Here is a 15444-nt window from a genome sequence, read left to right as displayed (position 1 = left end):
GTATGGATCCTCCTGAATGAGTCATGATTAACTTTCTCAGTGGGTCAAAGATCATACACCCAAGACATTCTCACCATTACCAATAACACAGGATGTTGGCATGTTTTCAGGGTATGATTTTTTGACCCTCTAACTTTGTCATTATTCAAAGATTAGGCGGGGATTGATGCCGCGTTCACGTGCTAGTCGGAACTAAACTCAGAAATGTGACTTGCTTACTGGTTGTAGTTATATATGTGCAGAGTTCAACCAGTTAGCAAGTCGGAAATGAAAGTTTCCTAGTTCCGACAAGCACGAACGAGGCATCAATCCAACAGTTTAATTACTTCCGAACAGTGATAGATTTAATCAGATTCACAAATACAGGTTTCCATAATTTATTGGCATTTTCACTGAACTCCAGAAATGTTTTTAAAAATTACTGTTAAATATTTTTGGCTCCAGAAAAATTAAGATCGCTTACCGTACTTACATTTTGACAGACAAAATATACTACTGTCCAACATTGCGGATAAAAAAGACACACAGAACAATAACCGTAATGGTATACCATGTCAGTTTCAGCAAAGCAATAAAGGGACCAAGAGTCACCATTCTAACTTCTCAGACAACACATTTAACACTGAATGACACTGATTTATGTACGTTTTACCCACGATACAGCTCAGCTCCTCTCCAGTCACAATTTAAGGCTCTTATTTGAGCTGTTTGCTTATTATTACCAAACATGAGTGAATAGAATATGGTCAAGTTATTTATGAATACTTGTGTACTTTTCCCCCTGCCTTACCAGGAAAAGAGTAAGCGGGAAATACTTTAGTGTTAGTTCCCAGGCAAGTTTACCATGCTGGAGCTGTTGTTGAATTTTGTTGGTTATTTTCAGATTTCACTGTCCTCCATTAAGGATAATTCAGTGATCTTTTTTATATACACTGAACAAAAATATAAAACGCAACAATTTCAGAGTTTACTGAGTTACAGCTGTGTTTCAGCTGTGCGAAGCATCCCAAATATGCTCAATGTGTGATATTTCTGGTGACTGTGCAGGAAGCCATGAAAGAACTGGGACATTTTTAGCTTCTAGGAATTATGTACAGATCCTTGCATTATCATGCTGAAACATGAGGTGATGGCGGCAGATTAATGGCACGACAATGGCCCTCACGATCTCATCACGGTATTTCTGTGCATTCAAATTGCCATCGATAAAATGCAATTGTGTTCGTTGTCTGTAGCTTATGCCTGCAAATACCATAACTCCACTTTGTTCACAACGTTGACATCTGCAAATTGCTCACCCACACAACACCATCTGCCCGATAAAGTTGAAACTGGGATTTATCTGTGAAGAGCACACTTCTCCAGCGTGCCAGTGGCATCAGCTGTCCGCGTAGCTGGTCTGAGACGATCCTACAGGTGTAGAAGCCGGATGTGGCGGTCCTGGGCTGGCGTAGTTACACGTGTTCTACGGTTGTGAGGCCCATTGGACATACTGCCAAATTCTCTAAAATTACGTTGGTGGCGGCTTATGGTAGAGAAATTAACATTGAATTCTCTGGCAACAGCTCTGTTGGACGTTACTGCAGTCAGCATGCCAATTGCACACTCACTCTAAACTTGTGTGACATTATGTTGTGAGAAAACTGCACATTTTATAGTGGCCTTTATTGTGCCCAGCACAATAAATTATCATGCCATTTAATCAGCTTCTTGATATGCCTCACCTGTCAGGATTATCTTGGCAAAGGAGAGATAAGACATTTGAGAAGCCTTTTGAGCGTATGGGGGGAAAAAAATGTTCAGTGTACTTATATTTGGCAGGGGCTAGTTAAGTTGTACAGTATTGGTTTAACTTAAAAATTAGGGTGCAATCAGCGAACGCAATAATATAAATTAACGTTGAAAATTGATGTTTGTGGTCAATTGACATTCACATACTGTAGGTAAAAGCTATAGCCCTGTGAAGAGCAGAGCATAAGGGCCCCCTGTTCAATCTGTATCGCTGAAGCGTTACAGATTACGCGACATGATGGTAACTTCTGATTGAGCCGACATATGCAGCGTTTACTGTGCAGTCTCCGTTATACAGGAACATTGCCTTTAAATACCAATCACGCTGTAACGCTGAACTTCTGCGATACGGATTGAATAGAGCTCTACATCGAAGCATTACATCCAACATATAAAGTCAAGGTATTACAAATTCCATTAAAATTATAGCATAACTAACTGATAATTGCTGAAACTCAACACATTTTAAAGTCAAACTTTGACATGATTACAATCAACAGTTCAGAGAGAACTTTGTTCAACATTTCATAACGACTTAGGTTGGCAAATTTTGCGCAAATTCCAAAGATTTTCCCTATAAACTAGTTTCCTTCAAGAACAAATCAAACAAGACATTGGGGGCTTATTCAGGCGAATGAAAAAGTATCCAATGTCAATACAGAATGTACAGTATTGTGTAAATCAGACATGGTTTTCTGTTGTGTACTACAGGGAATAATATCAACGCTGTTCATTACATTTCTATCTGCAACTTTCAAAGCATCACACACTACTGAATAAGCCCTAATTAGTCCACACTGCAGCCCTGTTCAGAAACAACCACTAACCCTTCCACACTTGTGGAGATCTGACAGGATTTTATAGGTTTAAAAGGTTCAATGCAGCCGTTTATCTCAATATCAAATTATTTCTGGGTAACAATTAAGATCATTTTCAATTAAAATTCTCAAAAAGAAGCAAATGGTTTAGCAAAATACCATTTCTCCAGGAAGAATTTAGCTAGGACTGTCAGAGTGGTCCGAGGAGCCTAATGGGAGGGATGTGCAACCTGAACTAGCTGTTAAAGTGCATTATCATAATTGTCACAATTTCACAGTATTATTCCAACCTCAGTGTTGAAATGTATATATAAAAGACAGGATATCACGTTTTTGACTGCATTGCCCCTTTAAGCTACATGACAATGTCTCCACCTCACTCTCTGCTAGGTTGAATTTTCTCCCTATTGCTTACACCTATCCATTCCTCTCAGCTCTAGGCGTTAGGCCTAGGGGTTGTTTCTGGACAGGAACTACAGCCTTCCATGGCTGTCCACTAAAATCATGGTTTGGCTCAAGTTCTTTAGAACTGAATGGGCTTCCTCTACAACAAAATTTGTAAAGTGCTACTGTATGATGGAGTCACCCTGACAATGATGCTTATAAAGCTCAGAGACAAACAGACCTGGGGTGTGTTCGTTACGTCTTGCAACGGAAATCGTTTACCAAAGCAAACCGAGCAAATGGAACGAAATGGGGACAGACCTACCTGAATTTTTCCAGTAGAAACCAGTTTTCCATTTGGAGTAAACTGTTTGCAACAGAATCGGTGAAATGAATACACCCATGGTGAGGACATACCCAATATATACAACAAAACGGAACCATTTCAAATCAAATAGAAAATGTGACAACGTAAAACATAATCACATAGAAACATACAACTTTACAAACATGAGTGTAAGCGGTGTTAGTCTAGATTTAAAACAACTTGTATTGGGTACCCCAATCAACCATAGTACTTCGGGATTTTGAAATACAATTTACTGGTACTGTTCGTTTCATATTTTATATTTAAATTGCTTTAGTTCTCAAATTCATTAATTAACTTTTCAATTGAGATCAATAGAGGTTGCCAGACAAATAAATATGTATTTTTGCATAACGTGAAGCGGTAAGGTTCTAAGAGCTGTTTGTCATCAGTAGCACAACTCTAAACAGGCAGTCTCCGTTAAGGGGTACCCAAGACGTCCATGCTACATTAAAATAATTTATATCTCGTCATACCCTGAGGTTTAAGTTACAATTCTCTCACTATTTAGGTACATACTGGATTTGGTAAAACATTCACAGAATTCTCAGAGACAAACTAAATAAAATATACTAGTTTATGCTGACTGAATTCAAAATGTGTGGTGCAAAAGTTCCAAGACCCTGTAAAAATGTTACAATCCTTGCAATATTCCATTGAATATCTATATTCCATCATTTTGAGGAAGACATTGTTTTCTCAGTATAATTCCGTGCTTCGATCAGGAGACATTGGTGAGACTGGCTAGCTTGTGGTCAGTTCTCTACCTTCGAGTCTAAGACACTTTCCGCCCAGAATCAACTACAGGACTGAAAAGTCCTATCTCGCACACAGAAGAAAATAGAGAATAAAACGATACTTCTTGTTCTACAATATTAAAAGTGTTAAGGTGTCTCCAGTGTAAAGGAACTGTTGTCATTACAGACTTGATAGAAATCCCACCCTGCATGTCCAAATGCTGCTGGGACCCACAAACCAAGGCAGGGGTGGAATAAGTTGAAGGGAGGGCCAAGGTTTGTGTTACGTGCCAAGCCGTAGGTAAGCTACACTACTGCCTTCCTGGCCCAGTTCTCTGTCCCTATCGCCTATGTCGTCCGCGCCCACCCCGGGGCCCAACGTTCTGAGATGGTCGGGGCTCCTAACCGACATGGTGGCCAGACTGAGGGCCCGGCCAGGGTGGGGGGAGGGGGGCCGGTATCTGCTGCTGGTCTCTGGGGATAGAGACAGGGCCGGGGTCTTCCTAGAGGTCTCTCCCCCCTGTGACGTCTCCTCCTCGGGGGGGCTCTCCAGGTCTGAGTCACCCTCCTCCTCCTCCTCCTCCAGGGTGAGTTCAAACTGGAACTTGTCCCCTGCGGAGGCGCAGCATCCCCCCGGTGTGGCTTCCAGGGCTCCTGGCCCCCCGTCAAGATCCCTGTCCTCAAGGGTGGGTGAGGGGCTGTGCTGGATCATACTTTGGTACCACTCCCGGTTGTCCTCCAGGGTATCCAGGATGTCCTGGGCGTCAGGGTGGACCAGGTCAGCCCACGTCTCCCACAGAGGGTGGACGATGTAGTCTATGAATCCCACCTACAGAGGGGAGTAAAGATGAGAGATATAAACACACACTGTTTTGGTGGGTTTCAACAGACATTATGACAATAATTTGCCAGCAACAGTCTGTTAAGCAGTGACAGAGACCTGCGGGTGGGTTTGCAGATTCTTGTGTCTGCATGTGTAAGAGAGCCTGCATGCCTCGTGTGGCTGGATGCACGCTATGCACAGTACAGTACCTGGGTCTTCTCGATGGAGGCATTATGTTTGTCACACATAGGGCTGATCTCAATCCCCTTGTCCCTCTCCCTGTCCCCCTGGGTGAAGAACTCCACCATGATGCGGTCGGTCCACTTACGGTAGACCTCCAGCGGCTTGGTGGGGTTACTGAGGTCAGCACAGTGAACCATGTTCTGAAGGACCTGGAGACACACAGGAAGGCCCATGTTAGTTCTTGGTTTATCTGTTTAGATATTTTTTGAAGAAGTATATTATTTTTTATTCATATTGATTTTGTCATTTATATTTCAGACATTTGTATAGAAACCTTGAATGTACATGACACTATGAAGTCTTGAGTTATTGTAGACAACTGCACTCATCACACTTGTCTCCAGTAGACAGTTCAGACTCAACACCATCGTCCATCTCAATGATCTGAAGTGGCTTTCTTTCCTCATCTCCCCTCAAATTGCTTTCACCTGTCCTGTATCCACATATTGTCGCTGTCTGATGAAAACCTCTCATCTCTAAAACAGAACCTTTTCAGGATATTGAATTTCCATATTTTCCCATGAACAAACATAGAATTATGACACTTCAGAAGCTATTTTGAATACACTTTATTGGTCCTAGATTCATGTTCAGAGTACAATGAGGGGAGTTACTGCTTTCAATAAATTAAAAAAACAATAATAATTGGCAAATAAAGTTATTAGGTTTTCATCAGACAGCGACAATATTCAGATAAATGCAGATGTGTGAGACGGAGAAGAGAAGAGGAAGTCACTGTATGTGTGTCTACTCTAGGAATGACCTCTGACCTGGATGCGGTCTGAGTAGTTGTCCAGCAGCAGCACTCCAAGACTGGTCACCTTCTTGGTCTCCACCATGGTCTTCAGGTCAGCCAGGAAGTTCATATGCTTGGACATGTCAGTGGCCAACACCTGCAGAGGACAATACCAAACATCTTTTAGTATGAACATTATGTAGAAACTGCTTATGTTGGGCCTCTGGGTTTAGAAATTCTATGGCAATACCAATGAATCACACTTCAGTCACTAATTCCAAAGGGTCAGTGGGTTAGAGCATGGTGCCGCCTACATCCAGGGTTGTGTTGTGGTTTTGATACTGAATATACTCTTTCACTGTGTGAAATGTAAGTGACTTTGGGGAAAAGTGTCTGCTAAATGGCCATTTCATTATGATGTCGGCTCATTCATTATGTTTAACTATGATAACATGGAGGAGTGTAGATAATATTTAATTTCTATTAAATTCCAATTCATTCGGTCAGTGCCTCACCATGTCGATTACCATCTTCCTGAGGGACTGCCCCTGTTTCTTGCTGAGGCTCTGGAAGATGTCACAGTTGTCCTCCTGTAGCAGCTTGAAGCCCACAGCCAGGTGGTGGTTCTCCAGGACAGAAGCGTCGTTGTACATCAGAGCCAGCTCAGAATCTACAGTAGGAACACCCATTAGTAAAGCAACAACAATTCCAAGGCACTCCCTGTATAACTACAAAAACGTATTCATTAGGTTCAAAATAACGAAATAAACAATTTATCCAGAGATCAAACTCCACCTTACAGACGCTATAATGTAGTCTTCACAGTAGTAGAGGCCAGACACATTTTGCTCCAAAGGACATATCCTTTAATTAGATCTAATGAGTGAGATTGCTAGTGAGGGATGGAACTGACTTGTGTTGATGAGGAACTGGTTGGACACTCCGGGGTGATCTACATCGTGTATAGCACTGCTAAACAGAGCAGCCATGATCTCCAGGTCAGTGAAGACAGCCTGAAAACAAAAAACAGACACTTTTTTTGTTACTATTACTGCAAGAGATGAGTGATGGTGCCGGAGGGGATGACTACCGCCTTATCGGCTCTTAACCAACCATGCTATTTTGTTAGTTTTTTTGCGTTGTTCATAACTTGTTTTGTATATAATGTTGCTGATACCATCTCTTATGACCAAAAAGAGCTTCTGGACATCAGAACTGCGATTGCTCAACTCAAACTGGACAAAGAGTTCTTCTTCAATGAGTCGGACAGGAGGGATATACTACAGACACCCGACCAGGCCCAGATATCTGTTATTCGCTGGAGAAGGAAACAGATTTCGCGGAAAGAGATCAGGGTGCCTTGTGAGGATCAGGCGACGAGTGGCTAATCTGCCCTTGCCTTCCGTCCTGCTAGCTAATGTTCAATCGCTGGAAAATAAATGGGACGAACTGAAAGCACGTTTATCCTACCAACAGGACATTAAAAACTAATATCTTACGTTTCACTGAGTCGTGGCTGAACGACGACATTAAGAGCATACAGCTGGCAGGTTATACACTATCGGCAGGACAGAACAGCAGCCTCTGGTAAGACACGGGTCGGGGGCCTATGCATTCATGTAAACAACAGCCGGTGCACGATATCTAAGGAAGTCTCAAGGTTTTGCTCGCCTGAGGTAGAGTATATCATGATAAGCTGTAGACCACACTATCTATCTAGAGAGTTTTCATCTGTATTTCTCTTACCTGTCTACATATCACCACAGACCGATACTGGCACTAAAACCGCACTCAATGATCAAACAGGAAAATGCTCATCCAAAGGCGGCACTCCTAGTGGCCGGGGACTTTAATGCAGGGAAACTTAAATCAGTTTGACATCATTTCTATCAGAATGTTAAATGTGCAACCAGAGGGAAAACATTCTAGACCACCTTTCCTTCACACACAGAGACGCGTAGAAAGCTCTCCCTCGCCCTCCATTTGGCAAATCTGAACCATAATTCTATCCTGCTTACAAGCAACAATTAAAGCAGCAAGGACCAGTGACTCAGTCTATAAAAAATTGGTCAGATGAAGCAGATGCTAAACTACAGGACTGTTTTGCTAGCACAGACTGGAATATGTTCCAGGATTCTTCCGATGGCATTGAGGAGTACACCAGATCAGTCACTGGCTATATCAATAAGTGCATCGAGGACATCGTGCCCACAGTGACTGTACGTACATACTCCAACCAGAAGCCATGGATTGTTGATCCATCAGCCTGCTTTCCTGCGTCATTTCTGGTCACAACTTGCAGACTTGTTTATGTGCTGCTGTGCGTTTTGTTGATAAACTTACTTTGCTACCTGACAACTTTACGATTTCTACTTTTAATTACCGTTTTTATTTTTTGTTTTTCACTCACTCAACTTTTTTTCATTCAACTTTCACACTCCGGACGCTTTATCTGGACGTGGTTCGTCAGGACCTCCAACAGCCGAAGCTAAGTAGTAACATTAACATGATGCCTTCTAATTGCAGTCGCTGTACTCATAATATACAGGAGAATGTGCGGCAAGCCCAGCTTCAGACGCAATCGTTAGGCAAGGGTAATTTCAGTGTAGGAAAGGATGAAACAGTGTCTGTGCCACCAGTAAGTACAGATAGTAGTATAAATCCCCTCGCACGGTCCCTGCAGGCGGACAACTTTCTCATGGCTTCTGGAGGGAAATGCTGTAGGAATGCTCAACCGGTGTCGCTCATTCAGCTGACAGAAACTTTCAACCTGTTCTCCCCATTAAGCAGCGAATCGGAGTCAGAGACCGAGCCTTCTCTTGTCTCTACCTCCTCCCGTTACGGGGTCTGAGACGCCAAAGCCTCCCACCATTAGCTCTGACAAATTGAAAACCCTAGTCATTGGGTTTTCAATTCATTACCCGCAGTATTAGACTTAAAACGAATCATCCAGCAATCATACATTGTTTAACAGGGGGCAGAGCTACCGACGTTAAGGCTAATCTGAAGATGGTGCTGGCTAAAGCTAAAACTGCCGAGTGTAGCGAGTATAGGGATATTGTTATCCACGTTGGCACCAACGATGTTAGGATGAAACTGTCAGAGGTCACCAAGCGCAACATAGCTTCAGTGTGTAAATCAGGTAGAAAGATGTATCAGCATCTAGTTATTGTCTCTGGCCCCTTCCCAGTTAGAGGGAGTGATGAGCTCGACAGCGGAGTCTTATGACTCAAAACTGTTTTCTGCCCCTCCCAAAATATATAATTTGTAGATAATTGGCCCTCTTTCTGGGACTCACCCACAAACAGGACCAAGCCTGGCCTGTTGAGGAGTGACGGACTCCATCCTAGCTGGATGGGTGCTCTCATCTTATCTACGAACATAGACAGGGTTCTAACTCTCCTAGCTCCACAATTAAATAGGGTGCAAGCCAGGCAGCAGGCTGTTAGCCAGCCTGCCAGCTTAGTGGAGTCTGCCACTAGCACAGTCAGTTTAGTCAGCTCAGCTATCCCCATTGAGACCGTGTCTGTGCCTCGACTTAGGTTGGGCAAAACTAAACATGGCGGTGTTCGCCTTAGCAATCTCACTAGAATAAAGACCTCCTCCATTCCTGACATTAATGAAAGAGATTGTGATACCTCACATCTCAAAATAGGGCTACTTAATGTTAGATCCCTCACTTCCAAGGTAGTTATAGTCAATGAACTAATCACTGATCATAATCTTGATGTGATTGGCCTGACTGAAACATGGCTTAAGCCTGATGAATTGACTGTGTTAAATGAGGCCTCACCTCCTGGCTACACTAGTGAACATATCTCCCGCGCATCCCACAAATGCGGAGGTGTTGCTAACATTTATGATAGCAAATTTCAAATTACCAAAAAAAAAGACGTTTTCGTCTTGAGCTTCTAGTCATGAAATCTAGGCGGCCTATTCAATCACTTTCTATAGCTACTGCTTACAGGTCTCCTGGGCCATATACAGCATTCCTCACCGAGTTCCCTGAATTCCTATCGAACCTTATAGCTTATAAGAAATCCCGCTATGCCCTCCGACGAACCATCAAACAGGCATAGCGTTCATATAGGACTTATAGGATCAAATCGTACTACACTGGCTCCGACGGTCGTCAGAGGTGGCAGGGCTTGCAAACTATTACAGACTACAAAGGGAAGCACGGCCAAGAGCTGCCCAGTGACGTGAGCCTACCAGATGAGCTAAACTTCTTCTATGCTGGCTTCGAGGTAAGTAACACTGAAACATGCATGAGAGCATGAAGCTGTTCTGGACGACTGTGTGACCATGCTCTCTGCAGCCGATGTGAGTAAGACCTTTAAACAGGTCAAAACTCACAAGGCCACAGGGCCAGACTGATTACCAGGACGTGTACTCTGAGCATGCGCTGACCAACTGGCAAGTGTCTTCACTGACATTTTCAATGTCTCCCTGTCCGAGACTGTAATACCAACATGTTTTAAGCAGAACACCCTAGTGTCTGTGCCCAAGAACACTAAGGTAACCTGCCTAAATGACTATTGACCCGTAGCACTCACATCTGTAGCCATAAAATTCTTTGAAAGGCTGGTCATGGCTCACATCAACACCATTATCCCAGAAACCATAGACCCACTCCAATTTGTATATCGCACCAACAGATCCACAGATGATGCAATCTCTATTGCACTCCAAACTGCCCTTTCCCACCAAGACAAAAGGAACACCTATGTGAGAATGCTATTCATTGACTACAGCTCAGCGTTCAACACCATAGTGCCCTCAAAAGCTCATCACTAAGCTAAGGACTCTGGGACTAAACACCTCCCTCTGCAACTGGATCCTGGACTTCCTGACGGACCGCCGCCAAGTGGTAAAGATAGGCAACAACATCCACCACACTGATCCTCAACATGGGGGCCCCTCAGGGGTGTGTGCTTAGTCCCCTCCTGTACTCCCTGTTCACTCGACTGCACGGTCAGGCACGACTCCAACACCATCATTAAGTTGGCTGATGACACAACAGTGGTAGGCCTGATCATCGACAATGATGAGAAAGTCTATAGGGAGGAGGTCAGAGTCCTGATCGTGTTGTGCCAGGACAGCAAACTCTCCCTCAATGTGATCAAGACAAAGGAGATGATTGTGGACTACAGGAAACGGAGGACCGAGCACGCCCCCATTCTCATCGATGGGGCTGTAGTGGAGCAGTTTGAGAGCTCTACATCACCAACAAACTAACATGGTCCAAGCACAATCTCTGAAGCTAGAGACTCACATCTCCCTCACTAGCTTTAAGCATCAGCTGTCAGAGCAGCTTACAGATCACTGCACCTGTACATAGCCCATCTATCTACCGACCTCATCCCCATACTGGTATTTATTTAGCTCCTTTGCACCCCAGTATCTCTACCTGCACATTCATCTTCTGCCAATCTACCATTCCAGTGTTTAATTGCTATAATGTAATTACTTCGCCACCATGGCCTATTTATTTCCTTAACTTACCTCATTTGCACTCACTGTATATAGACTTTTTGTTTTCTTTTGTTCTACTGTATTTTTGACTGTATGTTTTGTTTATTCCATGTGCAACTCTGTGTTCTTGCATGTGTCGAATTGCTATGCTTTATCTTGGCCAGGTCGCAGTTGCAAATGAGAACTTGTTCTCAACTAGCCTACCTGGTTAAATAAAGGTGATATAAAAATAAATAAAAAGCACGTCAAGACAGTTGTGAAGAGGGCACGACAAAACCTATTCCCCCTCAGGAGACTGAAAATATTTGGCATGGGTCCTCAGATCCTCAAAAGGTTTTACAGCTGCACAATCGAGAGCATCCTGACGGGTTGCATCACTGCCTGGTATGGCAAATGCTCGGCCTCCAACTGCAAGGCACTACAAAGTGTAATTCATACGGCCCAGTACATCACTGGGGCCAAGCTTCCTGCCATCCAGGACCTCTATACCAGGCGGTGTCTGAGGAAGGCCCTAAAAAATTGTCAAAGACTCCAGCCACCCTAGTCATACACTGTTCTCTCTGCTACCGCACATCAAGCGGTACCGGAGCGCCAAGTCTAGGTCCAAGATGCTTCTAAACAGCTTCTACCCCCAAGCCATAAGACTCCCGAAGAGCTAATCAAATGGCTACCCAGACTATTTGCATTGCCCCCCCCCCCCCCCCACGCTCCTGCTACTCTGTTATTATCGATTACCGGTACCCCCTGTATAAAGCCCCACTATTGTAATTTACTGCTGCTCTTTAATCATTTGTTATTCTTGTCTCTTACTTTTCTTTGTATTTTCTTAAAACTGCATTGTTGATTAAGGATTTGTAAGTACGCATTTTACTGTAAGGTTTACACATGTTGTATTTGGTGCATGTGACGAATACAATTTGATTTGAAGTATTACTAAGTATTAACACGTAGCGTGGGGACATTCTATTCACCTCATATTTTCTTTCTATACAATGAACAAACCCCTTCTACCTCAATATGCACTGATAAACTTGATCAAATCCAAAGATATGCACAGGGCACGTCTACCAACTAGATTATAATATAGAATATGGCTGGACATCATCCTTTAATCTTCCTCATAATGGAGTTTTCCATACCTCCAGGGCAGGGGTGGAGAGGAGAACGTGGGTGGACTGTACCACGTCGGCAGCGTGGATGTTGTTGTGGTAGGCCACGTCAGCGTGGTAGTGGTCCTCCAGGGTCATCATGAAGGTGATGAAGGTGTCGGCTGGGATCTTAAAGTTTTTCAGCAGCTCTCGCTCCTGAGGTTGGGCAGCAACAGAAACCAGGCTCACAAGAGTAGAGCAAATATGTAACAAACGTTTGGTAAAGTATTGAAGTGTATTTGGGGTAGCCCTGACCGGGACTCAAACCCTTGGCCATTACACCAAGATTCAAATGTCTTGGAAGGAATGCTAAAGAATGCTACATTTGGCTGCTGTAATGTACAAACAGAGGAGATGCATTTGGAATTGTAGACTCATACCTGGAAAATGGAGTACATGACCACTGTCAAAGGCCGATTCCCCGAGTATTCAGCGATCTTGAAAATATCTAGACCCCATCTGTTGATCTCCTCAAATTCCTAGAACCACAGCACAATAAAGTGAGAAAAAGTCTGATATGGCAATTAAGCAGAATTGTATTTAATAAATAAGAAATATTCAACTTTTTTAACATGCATAACAAAAGATATGAGAATTGCACAAAAAGTATAATACTTTTCCCATTGCGGTCCTCCAGATGACGTGACAAGTTTGGCAATAATACTTCACTGACATTATATTACAACATTAAAGGCCAAGCAATAAGCATTAAAGTAACTTAGCCATTCTTCAGCGTGACAATGTGCACCTGTAAGTCTGTGTGTGTGTGTGTGTGTGTGTGTGTGTCTGTGTGTGTGTGTGCCGCCCACCGTGGCCAATAAGCCCTCCTGGAGGGTGGTGACCCCGAAACGGGGGATCTGGGTGGGGGTGAGGCTGGGGCTGAGGGCAGGCTTCTTCACTGCAACGATCTGGGACATGGGCCGCTTCTTCTTCTTGTCTTTCTCCTTAGGAGGCCCAGACATAATCTCCACATCATGCTGCTTTTCTACAGACAGAGAGAGTGAGAGGGAGAAGAGAGAGAGACAGAAGAGAGAGAGACTGAAAAAAATATATGCCCATTGGACTGTGGCTGTGTTGGTGTTAGGAGGGGAGCCCTGACTATTTGCCAGCTAGTAAGGCAGGTAGATTATTTATTTTATTTCAACTAATATATAGGAGGAGTAGCAACCTGTCATTCATGTTATGAGCCCCACCTATTTAGCAAAAAATAATAATACGTGTCACATGTCAGTTTGCAAACAATGTAAAAAATATAATAATTTTGTTAATAAAGCTGCATACAAACATGGTCCTTTTTGCTTCAGCCTAGCTCAGTGCTTTCTGTGGTGGTGGTGCAAGCCAGCAGAATATACAGAACGTAGGGTTTGGTAATGTTCGCTAGTTGCGCCGTAATTGGTTCAGTTTTCTGTCACTCATGTGGACACTACTTCACCGCAAAATCTATGAGTGGAGCTCAACAATTCAAGCCCCTTGGATGCTGCCATAGATTTACATTAGACATGCCCATCCAAGAAGCCTCAAGGTAATTGGTCACAGAAAAAATGAAGTCAAATCACGTTATATCTACCGTAGCTTTGATTAGACTGATCATGTCAACATCATACTTTAAAAATCTTAGCTAGCAGGCTAGACAAGCAGTCATCATCATGAATTAAATCGACAATCTACTGGAAAATCCCTTTCAATCCTTGTCATATGAAGATAAATTATAAATAAAACGTATCGGTGCTCATCAGCCATCAACATTACACAACAAGTTGGAAATTGCTAATTCAACAATGAGTGGTTTGGAAGGAATCAGTGGCTAACTGCAAGCATTGCAAAGCAATCACTAGCCTGCTATTCAGTGGAGAGGGTGTGTGGTCTAAGTTTTGGTTTAAGGGTCTCTTTTCCAAGATTAAAAGAATAAACATGCAACACCATGGGCCAGAAAATGTTGAATATACTGGCCATGCTGTCAATCCAGCATGACTTCTGTCGTGTTCAAAACAACTGGAAACTCTGAACCGGGAAACCTCAGACTTCAGTGAGTTTAAAATAACTGGGAACTCAGGAAAATAATTAGCTCTGACTGAGAAAATACGTTTTGAACGATCATCCAAGTCGGGAACCCTGGCCTCTTTCTAGAGCACTGACCTGAAGATAACTGACGTCATGATTCAACCTTGTTCTTTTCCGAGCTCTCAGTTAGCTTGAAAGCACCATAAACCCAGAGAATGCCAGACTTTACTGACAAAATTTGCCCACAAAAAAGACCGCCGCGCCACCATCCCGTTCAAGTGAGCACAGCTCAACAAGGTGAGTCCAAAAATGTATTGTATGCTGCTGCATAAATTATGTTATATGCCAGGGAGATAGTATTACTTTCTTAGCTGCTGTATACATAAGTGTTTGTTGTGTAGTAAGCTGTTAGTAGCCCATGTGCCGCACCCTAATAATTTGGTCCCTTTACCCTCATAACGTAGCCTACTGTTCTGACTTAGTGGTGCACATATAGCCTATAACCGTTTTTTGAGAAATGTAATCATCAAATATTTGTAAGAGCTTTCCTTACCTGCTTATATTCCCCCTTAATTTATCCTACAGTTCTGACTTGGTGTACAGGGAGAATACTGTAAGAATGAATTTTGTCGCTGTACATTTCAAAAGTGCTGAACAAATAGTTATATTGACCACGTCCGTCTTTGCTCGCTCATTAATGTCTTAATCAAAATTACAGATGGCCTCTTATCCACTCATCGTTCCCTTAGGCCATAGTTTGTACATCTCAATTATCAGTAGAAACCACATTTGTTTAGGCAAGTCAGCCATATCAGCTATGTTTTTTAAAAAGGCAGTAAATGAGGCTGAATTAACTGTTTTGCTGCCAGACAACGCAGGTTTAACGGTGGTAAGGATTCACTCCATGGTGTTGAAAAGAAA

The 15444-nt window shown here is 43.1% G+C and overlaps 1 protein-coding gene across 8 annotated transcripts in view; it reads right to left on the bottom strand.

Annotated features, from left to right (window-relative positions):
- Positions 1-361: 361 nt before the first annotated feature.
- Positions 362-15444, bottom strand: part of LOC110493316 (3',5'-cyclic-AMP phosphodiesterase 4C) — a 152815-nt gene continuing 137732 nt past the window's right edge. For all 8 annotated transcript variants that reach the window (XM_090192542.1, XM_036955227.2, XM_036955294.2 and 5 more), the window contains 8 exons: positions 13332-13507; positions 12903-13001; positions 12514-12678; positions 6813-6912; positions 6415-6569; positions 5934-6056; positions 5130-5312; positions 362-4926 (listed from right to left, as the gene is read on the bottom strand). In XM_090192542.1, the coding sequence (XP_090048668.1) occupies positions 4381-4926; positions 5130-5312; positions 5934-6056; positions 6415-6569; positions 6813-6912; positions 12514-12678; positions 12903-13001; positions 13332-13507 (1547 nt within the window). In that variant the 3' untranslated portion in view covers positions 362-4380. The remainder of the gene's footprint in view (positions 4927-5129; positions 5313-5933; positions 6057-6414; positions 6570-6812; positions 6913-12513; positions 12679-12902; positions 13002-13331; positions 13508-15444) is intronic.

Source organism: Oncorhynchus mykiss, chromosome 1 (assembly GCF_057628025.1).
Source record: "Oncorhynchus mykiss isolate SJ-2025 chromosome 1, ASM5762802v1, whole genome shotgun sequence".
In the NCBI taxonomy this organism is placed as follows: Eukaryota; Metazoa; Chordata; class Actinopteri; order Salmoniformes; family Salmonidae; genus Oncorhynchus; species Oncorhynchus mykiss.
This window is presented reverse-complemented; position numbering and strand designations above follow the sequence as displayed.